The 25,695-nt window shown below is 25.8% G+C and overlaps 1 protein-coding gene across 3 annotated transcripts in view; it reads right to left on the minus strand.

The window, feature by feature from the left end:
• LOC100213959 (sodium channel and clathrin linker 1) overlaps positions 1 to 25,695 on the minus strand; it is a 94,582-nt gene that overhangs the window by 50,558 nt on the left and 18,329 nt on the right. For all 3 annotated transcript variants that reach the window (XR_010642078.1, XM_065811316.1, XM_065811317.1), the window contains 6 exons: positions 25,434 to 25,459; positions 23,695 to 23,767; positions 23,551 to 23,606; positions 14,769 to 14,874; positions 4,778 to 4,849; positions 3,628 to 3,678 (listed from right to left, as the gene is read on the minus strand). Coding sequence is in view for 2 of the 3 variants with exons in the window: in XM_065811316.1 (XP_065667388.1) it covers positions 3,628 to 3,678; positions 4,778 to 4,849; positions 14,769 to 14,874; positions 23,551 to 23,606; positions 23,695 to 23,767; positions 25,434 to 25,459 (384 nt within the window). In the remaining variant the exon portion in view is untranslated. The remainder of the gene's footprint in view (positions 1 to 3,627; positions 3,679 to 4,777; positions 4,850 to 14,768; positions 14,875 to 23,550; positions 23,607 to 23,694; positions 23,768 to 25,433; positions 25,460 to 25,695) is intronic.

The following is a 25,695-nucleotide window of genomic DNA, read 5'->3' on the forward strand; positions in this document are numbered from 1 at the left end:
ATCACAAAGCAGAGAATGTTGTTAAAGGACAATAACAGGAGACTTTAAGAATCTAAAGAGCATGAAAATGAGAAAACATTGATGTACAAGGAAAAAAATATGTAAATAAAAGTTTATAGAGAATGAAGGGAAAGATACAGTAAATAGATGCAACTTTACTAAATGAAATATTAGACAAAATTGAGTATTGGCTGATGATCATGATATCATGGCTACTATTCATTTGAGCAGTGGCTACAATAGTATTTTTAGAAAAGAGAAATAGATGCAACTTTATGATTATATTTTTAGAAAAGAGAAATAGATGCAACTTTATGATTATAGGACAAGGCACTAGCTTGTCAGTTTGAGTAGGTTAAAATGTAATATTTTCAAGCTTAACAATCTAATAGATTTTTTGATGTCTTTCCAGCTCAGGTTAATATTGTGTTATTAGCTCTTTCCATAGCTTTGTGTATGCAATGATCACATCAGATTGCAGCAGCTGCCACAGTTGATATTTGGGTCATTTTGACTTGAGAATGAACATCTAATGAAACTGTAAATCTCTTTCAAATCATTATTCTCAATTTTAGCAAGCTTATATACATTTTTCCAGAATTCTTCTATTCTCCAAATTTTTGATTTTTGAGAGATATTATTTCATTTGATTTGTCATTTTGGTCTTGGAATGATTAGAATAAATGGTTCAATGTCTTTAGAAAGTACAGTTATTAATGTTATTAAAAATGTCTTCAAAAGAGCAGTTATTATTGTTATTAAAAAAAAGTGTAGTTATTATTGCTATTAAAAAAGTCATTTTTGGTTTGAATTTGATTAATATTATTTTTGGATGTGTTGCTGAAGATGTTATTAAAAAAATGCAACAAGTAATGGAAGCTATTTAGAAATCACCACTTAAAAATAATACTGTTCAAAGCATTTATAAAAAAGATTAAAGGAACTATTTTGACCTTATCTGGATACTAAAATAAGATAAAACTCTCTAATTAGTATGTTAAAACAATTCTTAAAGTTGAAATGTTATTTGAAAAAAAGTTTTGTGGATATTGAAATGTATTTTATTTTTTCTTTTAAAATCAAATAGAAAACAGATTGGATTTTAAAAGAAATAAAGCATAATTCTAATATTGTTCAGGCTTAATACATTGTAGAGTTAAGTTTAAGGTGCTAGGAAAAAGGGACTGCAATTTGATAAAACTATTATTTTTTTACTATAAAATATTGTATAAAGCAAATGCACACATCGGTCAAAAATTTTTTACTGATGACTCAGGGAATATTAGTAAAAAAAGAAATTAAAATGTTGATTTACAAAGATAATTATTATCTAGACGATTATCTGATCAGTTTTAAAAAATTTTTCAAAAAAAAAAAGATCTTTTACAATACCAGAATAAAAATAAAATTGCTAAAACAGCAAGGTAATTGTGTGTACATTATTTCTACATAAGAATAACTTAATGAAAAACAGCAAGGTAATTGTGTGTACATTATTTCTACATAAGAATAACTTAATGAAAAGTCAACTAAAAGTTGAAGCAGCATAATTCATTAAGTTTTAATATACTTGTAATATAGAATCAATAAGAAAAAATAAAAGGTGAAAAGTTTAGGAAAGATTTACATGCCATACTATGTCTATCTTCTACAAAAGCTATACGAAGTTTTTAATGCAGCTGGTTTGTTTATAACTAAATTAGGGAGAAGTATTGACAGGGATGCTATTTTTTGTTCAATTTATTAGATTCAGAGTCTCCAAAAATTATAACGTAGCTTGATTAACCAAGTAACTCAGTAACCAAATATAACTCAATAACCAAATTAAAAAAATAAAAATTAAAGTAATGAAATAAAAGGTAACAGAAATATAAAAAGTAATTACAGAAACAAAAAATACTCTCAAATGATATACTAAAAATATACAGAATTAAGTGTATTGCGAATCGCGATTTTACACTCTCGTAATTAGTTTTAAAAAATATATTTACACTATTTGTTTTTTTTTTTAATTTTTTGTCTTTTCTAATTTAGCATTATTTTTGGCCATTCTTAAAAATAATGTTTTGTCTAAGTTTTTCATCAGGGTTCATCTTTTTCTTTTTTCTTTTGAATAGAAGTATGATCATTTGCTTTTTTGTGCAGACATTTCGATTCGATAAAAAGCATTTTTGAATTTAAAAGCCAATAATATTTTAAAGTTATATTTAGTTTGATTTACTGAATGGGTAAAGTACATCGCAGTAAATTTACCTTTAAACTAATTCAAAACATCCAGTTAGGTTACTACAGTAACTTACAGTTACTCATCTATCAAATTTACTTAATATACTCAAAGACTCGCAAAAGTTAGCCATACATATGTTTCTATTTATATCTTATATATAGTTAACACATAATATAAGCTTCTAACTAAAAATTATTATAACAAGAAATCTTGAATAGAATATAAAAAACATGATAAAATATATATATATATATATATATATATATAGAATATATATATAGAATATAGAAAACATGATTTTTTTATATTTTTATTTTATTTAAAATCAAGGTTAAACATTTTCTAAAAATATGCAAATAGTTTTAAAGAGTTTTTTTTAAAAAAGAAATTTATTTCAACAAAACATTTTTCTTCTAAAATTCTCTTATTCAAATAATTTTGCAATTGAAATTTAAAATTTAAAAAAAAATTGGAAAAATTTAAAAGAACTTTAATGCTCAATAATTTAATTGCAGCAGCTTCTGTAATACACTGTGGCATAGTGAGGATCATTCATGAAAGTTAAACGTATATCTAGCTACAGTAACAATATCAGATTTAGAACAGTGAGGAATAATGTTTTATTTAAAACATTTTGAATGGCTAGTTTTTTTTTGTTTCTTTTTAGTTTTAAAAGTAGAAATGTTCTATTGCAAACATTATACCAGTGATTATTGCAAACTTTAAACCAAAAATTAAATTATAAAAAATTTAAATAAATAAAAAATTATCTTACTTTTGCTTAAAGAAATTTTTTTCAAAAAAAAATAATTTAAGCGTATATTTAAACTTAAGGAAATATAATTCGATTTACTAGACCAAATTTTTTTCTTTCACTTTTATTGCAAAACAATTTGAATGAAAAAAATTAATGAAAACATCAACTTATAAACCATTTAAATGAAAAAATTAACATGAGCATGTTAAAGTGACGATAATGTTTTAATTTAATAATTAATTCTATTTATTTACTTTGTCTTATTTTAAACGCGTTTTATGTTATTGTTATAAAACTGTATAAAACAGCATCATGAAGTTGTTCAATATTAACACAAGCTCTTTATATTGTCAAAACAACTTTGCAGTTTTATTATCAGCATGAACATATTAAATAGTTTTCTATAACTAATTAAAGTGGTTGTAATATTTGCATTTTTACTTTCACTTTTTTAGGTATCATATTAAGTAAAATAATATCATAATAATATTAAATATGTTACTTGCTCATTACATTATAATTTGGGTGGGTAAAAAAAAAAAAATTTTTCACAATTATATTTTTTTGCATTAATTCGAGCCCTGATATATTTAATAAAATGATATACTAAAAATATATTTAAAGTATTACTTGAATGAATTACCTTTAGCATAACATTTTCAGAAAGTAAGTTTGCAACATCATTTCCTTTTATCTAATGATAACAATAAGCAAAGTGTTATAAAAAACTTTCCTCTTTCATTTAATTCTTCATTATTAAAATAATCCCACACATTAATTTAACTAAGCTATATCATCATGTATCTCAGAACTACTTAATTTTTGAATTTTTAGAGAATTTTTCACAGAAAAGTAAAGCAGAAAATTTGAAAGATCAGTTTTAGTGATAACACTTTTTAAAGTTTACTACAACATTGGCCCCCTTTTTCTGTGAAATAACATTCTTGACCTTTGACCCATTCTTGCAAAAAATAATTTTTATGTATGATTAGTTATAAAACATTTTATGTTTTTACAGCGAATTTTAGGTATAAAATCAATTGAAACTGTTTAAATTATCAAAGAAATTATGTTTATTATAACAAAATGTGGGCATACAAATGATTAGCATACAAAAAAACATTTCAAAGTTGTTTTGCCTAAAAAAAACTGTTGACAATCAGTTATAATTAGTGTCCCTTAAAAATAATATTTTTAAAAAAAAGTCTGCTCCCACCCACTAAAAGTATTCTTTATAAAAAAATAACACTAGATTCAAAGCATTAACTGGAACCCAGCAAAGATTTGTGTAACCTTTTATGTAGTTTTCAATAAAATTTATTTCTTATTATTAACAATTCTAATCCAATAAAATGAATCAATATAAATCAGTTAAGTCAATAAGTCAATAGTGATTTATCAAAACAAATTAGTAGCAAAAGCATTTTCAAAACTTAGACAACACTTTATTCTGTTATTACTGTTAACGTTGCATAACAAAAACATCACCTGAAGGCTGACATCAAAAATATTGTTAATTGGGTCAAAGTATGGTTCATAAAAATTAATATCAAGAAATGTATGCCAATGCATGTCATATATTAATATAAAAAATGTATATTGTAAAATCATAGATTTAACAAATTTAAAAAAAAAATTCAAGCGAAAAAAAAGATTAAAATTGGAAACAAAACATTTTTAAAAAAAACACTTTTCTTACTTTAACAGAAACACACAAAAATTTTAGTAGATTATAATAAAAATCAATCAAAAACCAAGAAAAAAAAGAAAAGAAAAAAAAAAGTAAAGAGCACCCTGAAATCCTCCTTTATTTTCGTAAGTTCTTTGTTTGCATTGTCTAGTTGTTTGCTAATAATATTCTTTTCCTACATTAAAAAAAATTTATACTCATTATGGTTATTTTGTTCTATTATTTGTTACCATTTTGAAACAACTGTGAAATTATTATTTGTTAATTTTAAATCATGTCATGTATTTTAAATAACATGTAACATATAAAACATTTTAAATAACAGAGGTAATAATGACACATTTCAAATAACTGTTCTCTTGTAAAAGACATACATTATACCATAAAAAACCCAATTTTAGATGGTTTAGAACTAAAAATCATCCTTACTCACTCATTATAAATGATTTCAAAATAATTTTTTTTAAATAAATAAACATCATAACAAGACAAATTGAATGATATAAAAAAACTTTATTTTGTAATTTAAATTTTTATATTACCTAATTCTTAAAAAGCACTGTTTTCATCCGAAATAAGGGGTCTATGTAAATATATATATATATATATTATATATATATATATATATATATATATATATATATATATATATATATATATATATTTGTAATATAAATTTCAAATGCATATAAAATATAAAAAAACACACACAATAATAAAAGTTAATTAAGTTATTCTATTAACAAAATTTTTTTCTTTTTTAATCATCTTCACTTCCAACAAGGCTGCAACCACTATTGGAATTGAGTTGGAAGTTACTGAAAGAGAAAAGATGAAGTTTATAAAGCCCGATAACAATTAATAGACAACTTAAAAGATTGCAAATTATGTGAATCAAGAAAACAAGATAAAGGGAGCAAATTTCAAAGAATTAATGTCTGAGGAAAAAAACTAAACAAAAAAGAATTTTCAGAGCACTTAGGAACAGTTATAATAAATAGATAAGACTTAATTGTATGACAAGTAACACGTGAATAAATATTAATAGATGGCACAAGAAACGCTTGCTCTTTGGAGCAGTGTCTATTATAATACTTATAAAAAAGAGAAGGAGAAGCAACATTACAACAATGTGAAAATGGTTGAAGGTTGCAAGGGTGAAAATGGTTGAAGGCTGCAAGAACAGATCCAACTATGTTTACAATACATTTTGGCATCTTGTTTAAACAAAAAGGACATTATTTGAAGATCTGCTTTAAATATGGCAACAGTATTCCATACAAGAACGGATTAGAGAATTATAGAGATAAAGAATTTGGAATAAGAAAGTGGTGAGCACAATAAAGAGATGCAACCTTAGCAGATGCTTATTTTGCAATGGTTTTGATATATGGTTTGCAAAAAAGATTGGAAGTAGGAGTTAATCCTAGAAGATGAAGTGTAAATGACTAATTGAGTACATTACCATTCATAAACATAGGAATATCTAGATTCTTGTGATAACAATTGCCTGAAAAAAATTGAGTTTATCTGAGTTAAAGTTCACCAGCCACTGAGACCCCCATGCTGTAGCAGAAGTAAGATCCTTTTCAAGCTCAAATGCCCCCTATAAGCAATCAGAGAGTGTTAGCTTTTTATCAAAACAAGAATAAATGGTTGTATTATTAGTGAACAATGCCACCTTAGATGTAAGAATTTCAGGGAGATCGTTAATGTAAATTTAAAAAAGTATAGGGCCTAGGATAGAACCTTAAGGAACTAAGGTAGTTTCTGGAAATGAAGAAGAGCGATGTCCATCAAGAACAACATTTATACTGCAAGCATGCCAAACTATATCAAAAGCTTTAGAAATGTTGTGAGCAATAGCCCACACCCTAAAAATCTGGGATCCTAATGCTGAAAAAATATCCTACCAAAGTCCTTTTAACCAATGATTGTGTATGTTATAAGATTCTCATAACACCAAAAATTGAAATCATAGTTTGAAATCCAACAAAGATATTTTAATTTTGATATTTTGTGCAGAAAGTTAAATTTGACAGTTATTTAATGATAGATATCATCTCTTAAAAATGAAGCATTTTACAAATTTTTAATTATTAAAGTCATAACTGATCATACTAAATTTTGTATAGGTACTTATAAACAGCCTATCTGGATTTTCAAACAATTTTTTTGAAGAATTACTCAGCTTATCCTTATCATGTACTTATTGTTAAAACCCATGCAAAAAAATATTTCATTTCCGCATGCCAAAAATTCATTTTGGATCATGCCTATGTTTGCCAATAACCATAAAAACTGCAGAAAATCTGTTTGTTTAACCTGTATGAAATAAGCAGAATGGCAATTGACAAAATCTTACCAGAAGAAAATTTTACAAAATTATCTCAAATACTGTGAACTCTAGAAATAATTGTGTGCCTTCTGGAATTTACATAACTTGTTGTCTCATCACAAGGCAAACAGCACAATGCGATTGTTTGATCTGCAAAATTGCCAGAATCAAAGGAAAAGAGAAATACCCTCTATGACTTAATGAAGGCCAAGCTAGTCTACAAACTCCTGCATCTGAAGATTGGTGTACATCTTGTTTTACTGTGCTTGCTTGTGGATATCCTCATAATTGTACACAAAGAAAACATCATGAAAACCTCAGAGAACTTGCATTGGCAGACTTAATAGGTGCAGAGAAGACTGCATACACTGTGATTTCAGGCAAAGATGCATCACCAAGAGGGACAGTTTGTACAGTGAACAAGCTACTAAAGCTTAATATTCTTGTTTCTAAAGTCATTGTGAAAGATGAAAATTAGATGCTTCTCATCCCAACTACTCTCATCAGCTCCTAAACTGTGTAGTTTATTACAGTGGCAAAAAAAGTGTGAACCAACTGAAAGGGACCAAAACCAACTGAAATTAAGATGCAAAAAATTTGAATAAGTAGTATCCAATGTTATGCTGAATTATTTATTGAGAATTATTTTTATGACCAAAATGTTTGTTAATAAGAAAAAAGAATATTAAAATAATTCAGGAATCAATTAGAATTGATACACAGAACTGCGTATTTCTATTTAATATTTAGACTTTTTTGAGTAAAATAACTTTTTTTTGGGAGAAGTCATAAAATGTTTTAACTTGAAATAAATATCAGTTGTAGAAAAATGATAATAACTCTGTTGGATTTCAATGCAAAATTTTGAAATTATAGATAATTTATGGTAAACAGTATCACCACTTCAAAGGATTTTTGATTTTATTCATTATTTCTTAAAATTGCAACTTTGCAAATAATGATTTTTTACTTTTAAAAGGTTATTAACAAACAAAAAATATTGTTGCAAAGAAAAAAAAGTTAATTACTTTAACAGTGCTTTTTTTGTGAAGATTTAAGTTACAAAATAATATTTATTAAAAACGCTTTCACTTGCTTTAAGGCAAAACAGTTAATAAAAGGTTTTTTAAAATCTTGGTGCCTTAATGGCAGATTTCGGGGGACCAGACCATTAGCTACAGCAACGAATAAAGTATTCCATAAATTAGAACCTCTTGTGGCAATTGTACCTCTTGTGATCGGAGGTCCATTTAAGATTTTTATAACTATTAAAAATTATTTCATAATTATGAATATTTTTGATGCAGTGTTATAATTTATACCATGTTTACAAGGAATTAATTTTTTTGTGAAAAATAGAAAAGGAGGAAAAAAAATCAAGAAAAAAAAAACTAACCTTTTTTTTAATTTAAATTTAAGGAAAACTCTGTTTTCACTTTTTAGATATAGCACAATCTGTTAATTATATAAAGCTGATATAACTTTTATAAAATATTATTTTCCTTAACTACTATTTTTCACAAAAGAAAACTTATAAATAGAAATGAAGACATTGCTTTAAGTGTAAATTCAAGCAAAAAAAATAATAATAGAGTTATATAATAGAGTTATATACATGAAAGAAGTTTTTATTAAAAAATATACTTTTTATACACTGCTTGATTCTAAGGGTTTTAGGTTGAATTTCAAAAGACATTAGGTTTTCCTTCAAATTCTGTTAATATGTATACGCATGAGCTGGAATGTATTAAAATAAAATCCTAAGCGTTCTTTTTTAGTACAAAATTGATATTTTCAGAAATCCAGAAAATAGTGTTTAGAAAATAATTTTATTTTTATTATTTTAGCTATCTTTAATTATAAAAAATCATAGAAACCCACACAACCATCCATTCTCTTCTCTTTAAAATGAAACCCACACAATCATCCATTCTCTTCTCTTTAAAATGAAACCCACACAACCATCCATTCTCTTCTCTTTAAAATGAAACCCACACAACCATCTATTCTCTTCTCTTTAAAATGAAACCCACACAATCATCCATTCTCTTCTCTTTAAAATGAAACCCACACAACCATCCATTCTCTTCTCTTTAAAATGAAACCCACACAACCATCCATTCTCTTCTCTTTAAAATGAAACCCACACAATCATCCATTCTCTTCTCTTTAAAATGAAACCCACACAACCATCCATTCTCTTCTCTTTAAAATGAAACCCACACAACCATCCATTCTCTTCTCTTTAAAATGAAACCCACACAACCATCCATTCTCTTCTCTTTAAAATGAAACCCACACAACCATCCATTCTCTTCTCTTTAAAATGAAACCCACACAATCATCCATTCTCTTCTCTTTAAAATGAAACCCACACAACCATCCATTCTCTTCTCTTTAAAATGAAACCCACACAACCATCCATTCTCTTCTCTTTAAAATGAAACCCACACAATCATCCATTCTCTTCTCTTTAAAATGAAACCCACACAACCATCCATTCTCTTCTCTTTAAAATGAAACCCACACAACCATCCATTCTCTTCTCTTTAAAATGAAACCCACACAATCATCCATTCTCTTCTCTTTAAAATGAAACCCACACAACCATCCATTCTCTTCTCTTTAAAATGAAACCCACACAACCATCCATTCTCTTCTCTTTAAAATGAAACCCACACAACCATCCATTCTCTTCTCTTTAAAATGAAACCCACACAACCATCCATTCTCTTCTCTTTAAAATGAAACCCACACAACCATCCATTCTCTTCTCTTTAAAATCATAGAAACCCACACAACCATCCATTCTCTTTTCTTTAAAATCATAGAAACCTACACAACCATCCATTCTCTTCTCTTTAAAATCATAGAAACCCACACAACCATCCATTCTCTTCTCTTTAAAATGTGGTTAATTTAATACATAATAATACCTTTAACGGTTTGATAACTTTATGGCAGACATGCTACTAGAATTATTATTTTGGATCTGTTCTATACATTACAGGTTTCAAGCAAAATAAAATGCATAGGAAATGACTTTTTTCAAATTAAACAATTAGATCATATATATTATATAAGTAAGTTAAAAGATGCATGTATTTAATTAGTCTAAATTCTCTTAGAGCTGTAGGTGAAAGCCAGAGCTTTTTTTTTTAGCTTTAATATGTGGCTTTTGTTAGACTCAGCAATGGCATTCAATGCTTTTGTTAAATTTTTATGTACAGCCTTGGATGTTTGATTTGAGGTTTCTAATTTTTATTAAGAAAATCTACAAGGTGGTATTAAATAATATGGAACTTCCAACCAAGTGATAATATTTTTACAATATCAGATCTTTCCAATAGTATTCTAAATATTCAATAAACTACAAGATATCTTCAATGTATATAGATTTTAGCAGCATGCTAAAACAAATTTTTGCAACCCCTATCTCCCTCCATATTTCCTAAAGACTTAATTTTTTTGGAACACAGGAAAACTATTTCTCTTAAACTAACATTTTAATAACAAGCTCGTATTTAGTTACTTTTTCTTAATAATTTATTTTTTTCAAAGGAATACAGAAAAAATACCGGAAAAAAATGTAAAAAAAACGTAGATGCCAAACTTTTAAACTGATTTTCGTTCTACTTTCTTGTCAACCCAACTATTATTCAAAATTATTTTATTAATTTGTTTGTTAGTTTGACAAATACCCATAATATATTGGACAAAATTACTTATGATGATAGTCACATTTAAAGCCTTTTTAGACAATTTGATAAGACCTAAAAATTAAATATACATCAAAAAGCATTAAGCGAAACAACAAAGTGGCAAATAATAGATATGAAAGATGGCTCAATGATCAGTAATAAAGAAATAGCAAGAATATTAAAAATTTCAGAGAATTGTGTCAGATGTACTCTAAAGACATATAAAACAACAGGTTGCATCCAACGCCATGCAGGATCAGGAAGGTTAAAAAAAAGTTGCAGTGTTGGTACTTGGGGCTGGTTTAATTTTAACGGAGTAGGAGTGTATAACATTTATATAGGTCAAATCAATCAACATCCATTTATAGAGACGCTAGAGAACTGTATGGTTACATCAGTGGACATGTAATTTCAACAAGATTTGGCGTCTGCCCACACAGCTCGTACAGTAAAAGCATGGATGAAAAAAAATAAAGTAGATTTAATGCCCTGGCCGATCACCAGATTTTATTCCAATCAAATCTATTTGGGCTTGGATGGACAAAGAATTAGTCAAGGTGCAAATACGATCCATAAATAGCCTAAAGCAAGAATTAGATACCATTTGAAGAAGAGTTCCAAATGAAATCTGCAACAAGCTTGTAAAATCAAAGCAAAAAAGATGTGCTGCTTGCAAAAAAGTTTGTGGAGGATGTTTTAAATACTAGCTTAGATGTTATTTTTTATGCTTTAATTTTTTAAACATTGCAGTTTTTTATTGATAATTTTTATTATTATGTTTGATAAGGTTTTTATATACAATTTTGTGTTTTAGAATGCCATCCAAGATGCAAGATTTGCTCAAAAAAAAATTTTCTTGCAAATAAAAAGTAATTTGTTCAATATCTTCTTTAGTTTTTATTTTATATTAGTTTAAATATGCTTGAGATTTTTTGAGAGCACTGCATATATATATATATATATTGGGTCCATCCAATCCACCACCATTATACCCATGCCACATTACATTTTTGTTGAAAAAGGATTAACAATAAGAATGTCATCAATTTTTGTTACAACATGCTCATACATATGAAGTTCGAGTGGAGGAATGGTATCAAGAATAAATTTTCTAGGATCTTCCTCAAGAAAACATGGGTTATTAAGATTATTGAATAATTTCATAGTCTTATAAGGATATCTTGCATCTTGGTACCTATAGTAATCTGAACTTAAGAAAGAATTCTCAAGTCACCGGATTAGCATATTGAACGAGTACAGTAACAAAAAGCATGTTTTCCACCATGACTCTATAATGTTTTAATAGATACTTGTAAAAAATTAATGAAATTAGACAAAATCTCTTACTGATATGTTTATGAGCTTAAGGTCAGAAGCCACAAAAAATTTGAGCTGATTTAGATTAATTTAATATGCATTCAAAGATTATGGTTATTCTCCTTGACATAACCTAACAAACCCAGAATCATTACCATGTTCACTCCTGAGTCTTTCTCATTTCTACTTTGCTCCTCTAACTTTTTTTCATCAAAAATAATCATTATTACCTGAAAATTAATCACAATTGGATAGCAATTCTAATTTCATTTCTTTTATTTGCATAGTATAAAGTAGGTTAAAGTACTAAACCTTAAGTGAAACCTGTCCTCCATCATTTCCAACTCTAACAGTGGCTTTCATAGGAAGATAATCCATGTAGAGATATTTCTTGAACAAGTCTGGTGAAATCTTCAATGTATGCAACATCTTTCAACACTGAGTTTTCAAGCTTATCTTCTTTTCCATTTAAAAAAGCAATTTTGTTGTTATTGTAAAACTTTTCTACAGCATGAGAACACTTCATAACCGTAGCAATTGAACTCTATTTGTAAAATCCCATACGTAAACAATGTGAGTTTTATTGACTATTATAAATTTTTTGAAAGTAAATGAACTAATATACTTCTGTTTAAACTGTATTATAAAATACTTAAACACCTAGACAACCATTTCGTATATTTCTAAGAATATCACAAACAACATTTTCAAGCAGATCATGATTTCTCTTGATATTAAATATTGTAACAAAATAGACTACTTTATTTGTTTGGAGCTTAGGTTTCAGTACTACAGGTAGCAGTGATCCGCCTGAATTTAGAATAGAATATTGCAGCGAATCATTATAAATAAATAAACAAATAAATAAAAATCCAACAGAGGATAATTGTAACAAATTTTATCAGAAATTTTTGAACAATTGAAGTTATTTGCTCTAACATCATTTAATCCTTGGAAAGAATAAGACTCTTAGTATTTTGAACAGCAGATGTTCTGCTGCATGGGTGCCTAATGCCCATTCCAACTAGTTGAAAACAATCTGTTCAGAGTTAGTTTAACTTTTCAATGCAGAAATATTCATTTGATTTAATGAGAGAATTGTAAGAAATTATCTCTTAAATTAAAAATCTTGTGGCTGCGCTAGTCTGATACCATACAAAAAATTGGACATAAACAATTATTGGCAGTTGGAGAAACCCTTCCAATCTTTATAAGTAACTCTCTTCCACTTTTTTTTAATAGGCTTTCCTTGCTGTGAACATGATTATTTGTATTTTTAGTGAAATGTTTTTTAAAAAAATACAAATAATTTTGTTCACAGCAAACAAAATAAAACAAACTGAATCTCTGGATTAATTATGATTTTTTTTCTTTGAAAGATGAACTATTTGATATGTAATATTTATCTTGGGTAGATTTTAAAAATAATATCTACTTTTATTAATAAAAAAAAATGTTTATAAAGTAAAAATGTTATATAAAATAGTTATAAAATTTGTTTAAAAATTTTAAAAGTTATACAAATTTTATTGCTTAACATTTCTAAAAAAGTCAGCAACCGCTTTAAGGGCTTTATTAGTGAAACTTGCTACAGTATCTATATTACTATTACTATAAGAAATACATATATAATGTTGTTTCATATCCTGTGTGGTTTAAGAAATACATATCGTCGTTGGCCAGGTAATATCTCACTTGTGTAAAAAGCAAAATTTTACAGGACAAATTATAATATAATTTGTTATTTATTTGTTTTTTACTCTTACTTTTAAAACCTCTTTTCATCGAAATATATAGTTTTTTCAGTCTCCTGTAAAATTTTGCTTTTTACACAAGTGAGATATTACCTGGCCAATGACGATATATTATGTTGTTTAACATCTTGTATGGTTCAAAAAATACATGTAATATGTTATTGCATATCCTTGGCACAAACAAAAGTAAAGCCTAATCAACTATAGACAAACAAGGTTGCAGCGTTGATAAAAATAAGAAATAAATTATAAAAATATATAAACTATAAAAGGTTTATTTATAAGCTTTACAAAAATAATAAATTTTAAATTTATAAAAAATTAATTTTTATAAAAATTAAACTATTATTACTTTAATAACTTTTATTATTATTTTTATGTAAAAAATATGAATCATTAAATAATAATATGAATCATTAAATAATAATATGAATCATTAAATAATAATATGAATCAATAAATAATCATATGAATCGTTAAATAATAATATTAATAAATAAATAATAAAATGAATCATTAAATAATAATATGAATCATTAAATAATAATATGAATCATTAAATAATAATATGAATCATTAAATAATAATATGAATCATTAAATAATAATATGAATCATTAAATAATATGAATCATTAAATAATAATATTAATCATTAAATAATAATATGAATCAATAAATAATAATATGAATCATTAAATAATAATATGAATCATTAAATAATAATATGAATCATTAAATAATAATATGAATCATTAAATAATAATATGAATCATTAAATAATAATATGAATCAATAAATAATAATATGAATCATTAAATAATAATATGAATCATTAAATAATAATATGAATCATTAAATAATAATATGAATTATTAAATAGTAATATGAATTATTAAATAATAATATGAATCATTAAATAATAATATGAATTATTAAACAGTAATATGAATTGTTAAATAATAATATGAATTATTAACAAGTACCTCAAAGGCAGTTTTTAACTTTATCTCCAACTGAAGCAAACTCAAAGAATTATTCTCTAAACTTCCAGCATGCAACTCAATCTTTGAACGAAGTTCAGCATGTAATCTATAATTGCAATTATATCAACAAAAAAATAAGAAGCCATTTAAGTTTTGTCTTACTCTAAGCAGACCCATTAACTTATTGAGATTTGTATCATTTAATACTTTTAAAAAAATGTTGCAATTGTTTTATTTGAAGTAAACTTTTAACAGCAAGGGAAACAGTTGTTGTTGATTGTGAAATGAAGATTTTAATTGATTCTAGTGTTGATAGAAATGACAGGTTCCTTGAATACCTGAATGGTCAGAAGTCTGCTACACTTTATGTGCAGTGCCATAAAATGTATACTTGATAGAACATACAGTTTATGGCACAATCAACAACAACTGTTTCCCTTGTTGTTTACAGCAACATTGGATCAAGCCAGTATATCCAAAATTATTCCACCTTGAACCAGAGCACGCGTTAGTAAATCTGATTTTTGTTTGAAATATATTGTTTATTTTGCAAGGTTGCTATACATGAACTGGAAGAATTGATTATGAAGGTTGTCTAATGGCATAGAAAAAAGTGTTACTTCAGGCATTTAGAATAATATGATTTAGTTGCTACTGCGGCTAAGTACCATAATCAGGGTGTCTACAAATATTTTAAGATGGATTTCTCTGATTTTTTCCTGATATTCTCCTGATCCACTACCTGTTTTCTCTGATTTAATTCAAAGTTACCCAAACTCAACTTCAGAAATAGACTTAAATTCTCTAAGAAAAATGCTCTTCAATTGCAAAAACATAAACATGAATACAACCCAAATTTAAAGTATCAAGAGAAGGTCGTAAAACTATATGCTGAATAAAATATTATATTACATATACAATATTTTCTTTCAACTTTTTAGACTTCTGCTTCTAATGCGAAAAGACATGTTTTTAGGGAGGAGAAAAAAAATATAAATTTTTAATATTATGGTATTAAAAGCTGACTTTGAGGCTTTAGAAAAAAGAGTATCAATATAGAAAAAAGAGTATCAGCTTCAGAAAAAAGAGTATCAGCTTCAGAAAAAAATGTAGAGAGCTTTAAAAAAAGAAAATCAAAGCTAAAGATGACCAGTTAACTGACAAAAACCAAAAAATAAAAGAACTAATAAAAAAGTTAGAAGATAAATATTGTAATGATGAAAAAGGTAACAAGGAGCTTTGGACTGATGTTGTAAAAAGTAAACAGAAAAGAAAATCAATAAATCAACTCAACTTGATTAGTGTAGTAGTCAAAGAATCAAAAGAACAAAAAATGCGAGAAAGAAATATAACTATTTTTGGTTTAACAGCAACTACAAATAAAAATAAAGATAATGCATCAGATATGATTGAGTGTAGCATTTACCAAAAAATTATAAGAGTAACAAAATCAATTATCATAAATTAACCAACAGGAATAAAAAAATCATCAAAGAAATATTTAAATAAATAAATTACGAGTCAATAAACATATTATCTTAAAATACAAAAAACCAACAATTAATAATGAGGGTGTAACAGAAAAAATTTTATCATGTTGGTATACAAGTGCTATCTCATTAAATTGTAAATGCAATAAATTTATTGCTGAAATATTCACATCTTACCCACAGATACTTTTTATTAGTGAAACATGGTTTAATGAAATGTCATTAAGTAATGTTTCCGGTCATAATATATGTGGAGGGAAAGTATGTATATATGTCAAAGAAAATATTAAATCTATGACAGTTTCTGATAAAATGTTAAATGATTACAACTTAAAGCAAATTTGGACATCATTGCATATTGGCAATAAAAAGATACTTTGTGGATGCATTTATAGGCTAGGTACAATTGACTATAAATCTAATCTAAAAATAATAAATTCGATTAAAAGAAGTTACAATCTATTGATAAAAAGTAAGTATTCCAGCCTTTTGATATGTGGAGATTTTAACTACTTTTCTATTAAATAGAATAAAGAAAACATCAGCAAACTAATTAATAGTTCAGATATTTCTGCTCAAGAGTTCTTAAAATGCTTAAATGCCTGTTTTATAACATAAAAATGTAATTAAACCAACTTTTCTAATTAATGAAATTAAATCCACTAATGTTCTTGACCTAATATTAACAGAATCAAACAAAAGAATAATTGATTTGAATCATTTTGATACTTTGGGTGCACTTAGTCACAGTCATCAGATCCTAAAGTTTTTGTATTGTTTTATGAATAATTAAAAAAAAACGAAAACAGTAAAAAAAAACTGTACAAATACAGCAATTATAATGGCTTTTCTGATATGCTAAATAGCTATGACTGGCATCTTCAATTCAAAAATTTAGATGCTAATGTTTCATACAACAAATTTGTTGATATTTACAATTAAGGACTTTTATATTTCAATCCAACAATTACAAAGGGAACCGTTAAAACTAAAGCACCTTGGATTTACTCTAACTTAAAAAAGTTAATTAAAAAGAAAAGAACCCTCTGGAGAAAATGTTCACACAAATCGTTTTTTAAACAAAGGAAATGTATTAGAAAACAAATCAGTTAGAAATAAAGTAAAAAAAGAAATTAAGAACCAAATTAAAATATATGAAACAACCATCGCTTTAAACATTTAAAAAAAAACCAAAAGCAATTTATGCATATATAAACAAAAAATCAAAAGTTAAAGAAGGAATTAATGCATTAAATGTAAATGGAAAACTTGAAACAAACTATTTATCAATAGCAAATACTTTTAATAACTATTTTAGCTCTGTTTTCACGAAAGAAATTTATAACAATATACCATTCTTTAAAAATAGGATAAATATTATATGTGATGACCCTACATTTTCATCACATACTAAATCCAAATAAATTTACAGGAGTAGATAGAGTTCACTCATTTCCTTTAAAGTGTTGCGCAGAAGCGTTTTCACTTTCTTTATCACTTATTTTTAATAAATCGTATGACTGGAATAATACCATCGATGTGATTAAATGCTAATTTAACACTATTATTTAAAAGTGGAAATAAATCGGATCCATCAAGTTATCAACCAGTATCACTCGTTATTAGTAAAGTAATAGAACATATCTTAAAAGCTAGATTTATATCGCATTTAGAAAATAACAACCTTTTGACTGAGGAACAGATTGGATTTCTAAAAAAAAAAACTGCAGTACAAACCTTATAGAATTTATGGATTTAATAACTCAGGCAATGGAAGAGAAATTAATAGTATATATCATTTTCCTAGATATGAAAAAAGCTTTCGATTCTATGCCTCACCAAAGATTGTGTCTTAAACTAAAAAGTTATGGATTTAACTATAAAGCAATTAGATGCAAAAACTGTGTATGTAACAGAGTGTACTCTTGTAGGACTGTATCTAGACTACACAAATTCAGTGTGGTATCCTTACTTATAACAAAACAAAAAAAAAATTGAATCGATACAGCGTAAAGCAATACGAACAAAATGTCTTAAAGGGAAAAAACAAAATTTAAATTCAAAGTTGGAATTATTTTTAACAAAAATTTTTGTAAGTAATCTTTTTAAACTTTTTTTTAAAAAAATTTAAAAAGATTACTTACAACAAAGACTCCATAGATTGTCATTGTACATGTACTCAGTTATTATTAAATAAATAAATATACAATATACTTAAGTTATGTTAGTTTGACAAAGAGCCATTTTCCCTGTTATCTTTTTAATTTTTTTTCAATATTTAACTAAATTTTCCTGATTGTTCCCTGATTTTTTTTTCAGCTATCTGAATTTCCTAATTTTTTCCTGTTTCCCTGACTTCCCTAATCTGGCAGATGCCCTGATAATACAGTCAGAGAAATAAGTAACCAAAAAAAATATTTTATTGCGAAAAATAAACTTTGTCAGGTTATTTCAGAAAAACATGTTTTTGATAAATGCTTTTATAATTATTTTAAAAGCAAATTTAATCATTTTATACAGCAAAAAATTAATCCACGGTAATTAACTTGCGTTGCTAAAATTTAACGATTCCAAAGGAGTGTTAAAACTTCAATTAAAAATAATATCCAAACATATTGTTTTGTAAAAGAAGTTTTGAAAGAGTTAAAATCAACGAATGGTCCCTTGCTAGAACAAGTCAAATGGTTATTGACTTGTTCAAGCAAGGTAAAACATTTAGGTTGATAAATAAAGCAACTGGAATGGCATTAGGAACCATCAGTGATCTGATTAAAAAATATAACATGTTTGGATATGTGCAAAATCAGCCAAGATCCGGAGCTAAGCATAAAACAACATCAAGAATAGATCGACAAATTGTCAAGATGGTGCAAAAAAAACGCTTTTTATCAGCACCAAAAGTGTCAAGCCTCCTTGAGAAAGATTTTGGCTTACAAGTGAGCTCATGTAACATTCGAAATCAATTGAAAGAAAGTGGATTCAAAGCAAGAGTTCCACGCAAGAAACCATTCCTTTCAAAAATCCATCAAAAACGAAGACTTGCATTTGCTAAAAAATATGTAAATATGTATCATTCTGGAGGAAAGTTTTGTGGAAGAACAAGTCAAAATTTAATCTTGTGCAATAGAGTCCAATAGAGCTCAAAAAGTTTAAAGAAAAAAAGGTGAAGCATTCACACTCAGTTGTATTTGAGACACAGTAAAATTTAGTGGAGGCAATGTTATGGTATGGGGATGGATGGCTAGAAATGGAACAAGAAAACTGGAATTTATTGATGGAATTATGGACTCTGAGGTTTATGTTAACATTCTCAATAAAAATCTTCTGGCTTCAACTAAAAAACTGTGGTTAGGAAAAACATTTTACCTTCCAACAAGACAATGACCCTAAATATACGTCAAAGAAAGCAAAAGAGTTTTTTATCCAAAAGCAAATCGAGTTACTTGAATGGCCAGCGCAAAGTTCAGATCTCATTCCAATTGAACATCTCGGGCTATTCTAGATAAAAAATGTTGCACACAATGTCTAAAAAGAAAAGAAGAGCTAAAGATCACGCTCCAAGAAGCATGGGCTGATATCAATTCAGATACGACAAAGAAATTAGTTAAATCAATGCCATGTAGACTTGCAGAAGTCATAAAAGCTAAAGGCGGTCCAACTCGATATTAAAAAGTCATAAAAATAATTACTCGGAGAAGCGTTAATCTTTAAGCCTTAACCTTTAAAATTTTGTTTGGATACTTATTTAATGCTAAAAAACTGCACAATTTAAATGTAATAATTAAATACTATTATTGATACTTTTTTTTTCACATTGAATTCGTATTTAAATTTTCTTTCAGAATAATCATTTTTTTTATTTTTATAGTTATTTTTTTCTGAAATAACCTGACAGTTTATTTTCCATAATAAAATATTTTGTTTGGATACTTATTTCTCTGTTGTTGTTATAATTCCCTCTAGAGACCACTTCTAGAGACCACTGCAATCATTGAAGATAAAATCTATTAAAATAGTTAGATACATTGATAATAGTGATGATTCAGTTTTTAAGACTTTTCTTTTAGTTTTTAGATACGAAGAGTTAAAAAATATTTGCAAAAATCGTGATTTAGATAATAGAACAATTAAGGTGGAATTTAAGTTAAAAAACAAATTAACTTCATCTGTTGTTTTCCTCATCTGTTTTTTTGTCAACCACAATATTCTTAATTAAACTTGGTATGAGAAGAAAGCCTAAAATAAAGTGGAAAAACAATTTTCTGAAGACATTGACTTTTTTGGAGCAACAATGCTGATGTAAGTCAAATCTTTAGACAGTAATAACACGCTTCACATAATGAGTATCATTCGAACTGCTATGTCTGCGTGCTTATATTTTCAGGATATACTACAAATTAGATAAGTTAATGAATTACAGTGTTTATCAAAGATTTATCTAAGAGTTTTACACTGTTATACATTCTGATAAACTCAATTTTGGTACAATTTTGTATATAATTTTATAACCTAAAACTTTTGTTTGCTCTACTTTTAATAGAAAAATATAAAAACCTTATTTACCATTGATCTTGAATAACTTTTTTGCCAGATGTGGGATTAATGGTGAACTTTAATATTTTAACTTTCAGTTTTATGCCAAATTATTGTAAATAAAAATGTCAATTTTGATCAGGCTATAATTTTACAAATTTTTTTTTACTTTTAAACTTTTTCCAGTCAACAGACTATGGTAAAAATTAAAATTTAACAAGCAGAAAAACCAAATTATTAGCTTAAATACCAATATATAAAAACTTTCTAGTCATATTTATTAACAATAATTTTTAATAATAATTTTTTTTTAATTAATGATCCTTTTGTTTTTTTATTGTTTTTAAATAACTATTTTTGTTTTATTCATGGAGTGTACATTCATTAACTTACTTAAATAGGTAGAACATGCAAGGAGTGTAAATACATAAACTGAGATAATTAGGTAAAACATGTAGGAAGTTTATATACATTAATTGAGGGTTTTGGTTTGGCAAGCAATCTATCAAATTAGAAAAAATATTTTTCTAAAATTTAATCTTTTCTGATTTGGTTTTTTTAATTTTTCTATTTAAAATAACAGTTAATAGAAAAAACATCCAAGAGTCTATATAAATATATATACAACCCTCGGAATTAGGGTCGGCATTCAGCAATGCTGACATAACTGCCAACCTAGAAGTGTTTTAGGTCGGCAAAAAATCTCTGATCTCATTTCTCTGACCATGTTTTATGGTAAAAACCTATGTACAAATATTTTTGGCTGACCTGATGCTGACCTCTAACAGAACAAGGTCAGCATTAGGCCTCGGAAATAGGAAAAATGAGGTCAGGTAATTGCTGACCTCATTTTTCCTAATTCCCAGGGCTGTATATATATATATATATATATATATATATATATATATATATATATATATATATATATATATATATATATATATATATATATATATATATATATATATATATATATATATATATATATATATAGGAACGGCGGGTGTAGGCAATCGCCCGCCATTTTAGTCAGTTTACATGGGCAAAATAAAGCTCATGCAAAAATAAAATTACTTTTTTTGGGGGTTATATTTTAGTTACATAAACAAAATTAGTAAAAAATATCATTTAAAATAAAATCTTTTTAATAAGTATTACATAAATAGGCAATAAATAAAAAATGAAAAAAATGTTTATTCATTGTTATGTTGCTTTTGTGACCATTTTTAAAATAAAAAATTTTGTAAAGATTTTTTTTAAACGTTTTGACATAACTATTTTTATATAATCTTGATAATTTCAAATGACCAGTATAAGAATTTTATTAAAAAGCATATTAAAAAACTGTTTAAAAAATATAACAACAACAAAAAAGAAATAAAGAAATTTAGTATTTTTTAAGAAGACTATTCAAATTTTGATATTTTTAATTAAAAACTTTTTAAAAATAAAATATACTTTTTAACACAATGTTTTTATAAATGCGTTTTTAACTTAGTATCTAAAATCGTAATCTAAAGTAATCTTAGTAATCTAAAATCGACTTTATCAAAGTGAAAACTACTTAAAACTTGAATTAAATCTTTTTTAATAAACAGTAATAAAAATTTGTTTAAATTTGAATTACATATATAACATAAAAACAATTATAAAAGTATCGAACTCATTCATTCAAGTTTTAATTATAATTTACTCCTTTTTCTTATAATTACTTGCTTCGAGCTATTTAAGTACAGCTCTTAAATTTTTTAAATTAGAAAAAAATGTTTCACAAAGAAAAAGAGTAACGAAGGAACTTTTTAAATATGAAAATAAGAAGAAACGCAACATAAAATAATACTTATAAAATAATAACTCGCTTCTATAAAAAAGCAATTTAAATATATTATGACAACTACCTGATCCTATATTGAGTCAGGTGAGGCTTTTTAGAGGTGGTAAAGGAAGTTTACCAAGGTATATCAAAATACTGATAAAAAACTACCAATTTAATAGTTGGAATAAGGTGAAGAAGCTTTTCAATCATAGATAATAGTTTTTTTTTGTGGTAATAATACAAAAAAAAAATAAGTCCTGATCTCCAAAACAGGGTATGGAAACGCAAACAAAGGCATTTGATTGCATTTCCATAATGTCATACTTAAAAAAAAAATTAAACTCAAATTTGCTTCCTAGATTATTTCTTCTTGCTGTTCACTAGGAAGATCTTTAAGTTAAAGGAAGCCTTGTTTTCTTGAAAATCCAGTATAGTTGCAATATATGTTAAAAAGTTTTCTGACATCAAATTTTTTCATATTCAATATATTTATAAGAAAACAATATTAGTGATAGTGATAAGATATTAGTGGCTCTTTAGAAACCATTCAAGTGTGATAAACATCAAACATTAAAAAAAAAAAACTCTTAAATTTTTTCCAGGATTTTCAAAACTATTAACAAAAAAATTCTTGTGACCATTAAAAATAGGATCTGCTTGACTCGAAACTACAAAGCTTGTTTCCACAATTTTTTTTTTATGTGTGTCTACCATAATTAATGATTTTATAATTCTACTAAAACTTTTCGCAAAATTCTGAAAAAGTATTCACATTAAAACTATTACGCTATTATTAAAAGAAAAAATATCAAATAATTTTAAAGTTTTTTTTTTACATTAGTGAATTACTTTTGTTGAATCTGTCAGTTTATTTATGAAAGATTACTGGCTTACTAATTTTAAATTCATTTACTATTAAAAGTATAATAAAAAATATATTAACTTCATATTTTCCTGAACCACATCTTGAGCTTGCTTTTTTAGTTTATGTAATTCGGTCTAAAAATAATTCCTTTAATTATAATAAATTTATAAAATGAATTAATTAAATAAAACTCTATAAGAAATAAAAGACTATATAAAGTACCTTATAGTATTCAATATCTTCTTTTAAACTTTTTATAAGCTGGTCATATTCCATTAAAAGAGGAGACAGCATACTAAAAAAGATAAAGCTTCTTAAACTATTCATATCGCAATTAAAAAAAAGGATATTTAACATATCAAACGCTTTAATCATTTAAATTCTGATCTCTCCCATAAGTTATATGGATATATGAATTTATATAATTGTGTGTAAATATATATATATATATATATATATATATATATATATATATATATATATATATATATATATATATATATATATATATATGTATATATATATATATATATATATATATATATATATATATATTTACACACACAACTATATAAATTCATATATCCATATTATAATATTTGAGGGTCTTGAGGGACCCCTTAAAATATTTTTTATTCTAAAAAATTTTAAATCTAGTGTTTCTGTATTAGATAGAACACATTAAGGGGGTCTCTGCATATATTTTTCAAAAATATTGTTTTTTGGGACACCCTAATATATATATATATATATATATATATATATATATATATATATATATATATATAATATATATATATATATATATATATTTATATATATATATATATATATACTTATTTATATATATATATATATATATATATATATATATATATATATATATATATATATATATATATATATATATATATATATATATATATATATATATATATATATATATATATATATATATAAGCAAAATTATATAAAAATTTCAAAAATAATATTTAATTTGGAAAAATTTAACTTATCAAAATTGTCATAAAAATACGTAAAAAATGCATTTTTTTTGTTTTTTGTTAAAAAATGTAACTTTTCATGTAATAATACCAAGAATAACAATTAAATATATTTAAAATCTATATTATTTTTGAAACTTTTGTTATTCTTATAATTTTTATCTAAGCATTGTAATCAAAATACTTTTATTTTATTTTAAATTATTTAATAGTGCAAAAATAAGCATGAAAAATAGTTAAATAAAATATAGTATATTTAAAATGTAATAATAACAACAAATATACTACAAAATAATTTGTTAAACATTATAATGTATTTGTAACTTTTATGTATTTATAACAATTGTGCTCACCATTAACTTACTCCTGATTCCATTTCAAACTCAAATTTCTTATTCATCCCTGTATGGAATCATGTTGTCATATTTAAGCTGGTTCTTCTAATGATGCTCTTTCTCTTAGGAGAAAGAGCATCATTAGAAGAAGGTCCAAAAACACATTGTTAACGTGGTTAGACCTGCTATATCTGCTAAGCTTGAGCCTCTTTCCCATTGTCATAAAGTTGTATTTCTTTCTCTTTTCTACAAATACTATCATGATCACTACTCAAGGGAGCTATTACCTCTAGTTCCATTAACTAAACAACATTCTCCCTTGACTGTTTATTCAGCAAAGTCATATCTTTTTAATGTATCTGTCTCTGCATGCTCTAAAAACTTTTATTCGTCTAGTTTTTTCCCCTAACTTCAATCCTTTGGAACTCTCTCCCATCTTCATGTTTTCCTGACTCATACAACCTGAAACTTTTCAAGTCTTCTGTCAACCATTTTCTTGTTCTTTAACTCTATTCCTTGTTTTCTACTAACTCCCAACTTAATAGTGGTTGCTTGCAGCCTTGTTGGGAGTGAATTAGAATTAAAAAAATTAAAAATTAAACCCAAAAAAAAAATGAAAAACCTGGAATCGTATATCCAAACTTCATCCTAAAAATTGAAACAATGTAATAAACGATAAAAACTAAACACATGTTTACACATAGCAATAACCACAACAAAAAACTTTTAAATTCAATATTTAGATCATACAGCACATTAAAACATCTTAAAATCAATACTAGTTTACGCAAATAATGAGACTGTGTGGAATATAGAAAGAAGAAAAAATATGAAGAGAAAAAAAAAGAGAACACAAAACTTTCCCTCTGCTTAAAAAAAAATAA

Source organism: Hydra vulgaris, chromosome 12 (genome assembly GCF_038396675.1).
Source record: "Hydra vulgaris chromosome 12, alternate assembly HydraT2T_AEP".
Lineage (NCBI taxonomy): Eukaryota > Metazoa > Cnidaria > Hydrozoa > Anthoathecata > Hydridae > Hydra > Hydra vulgaris.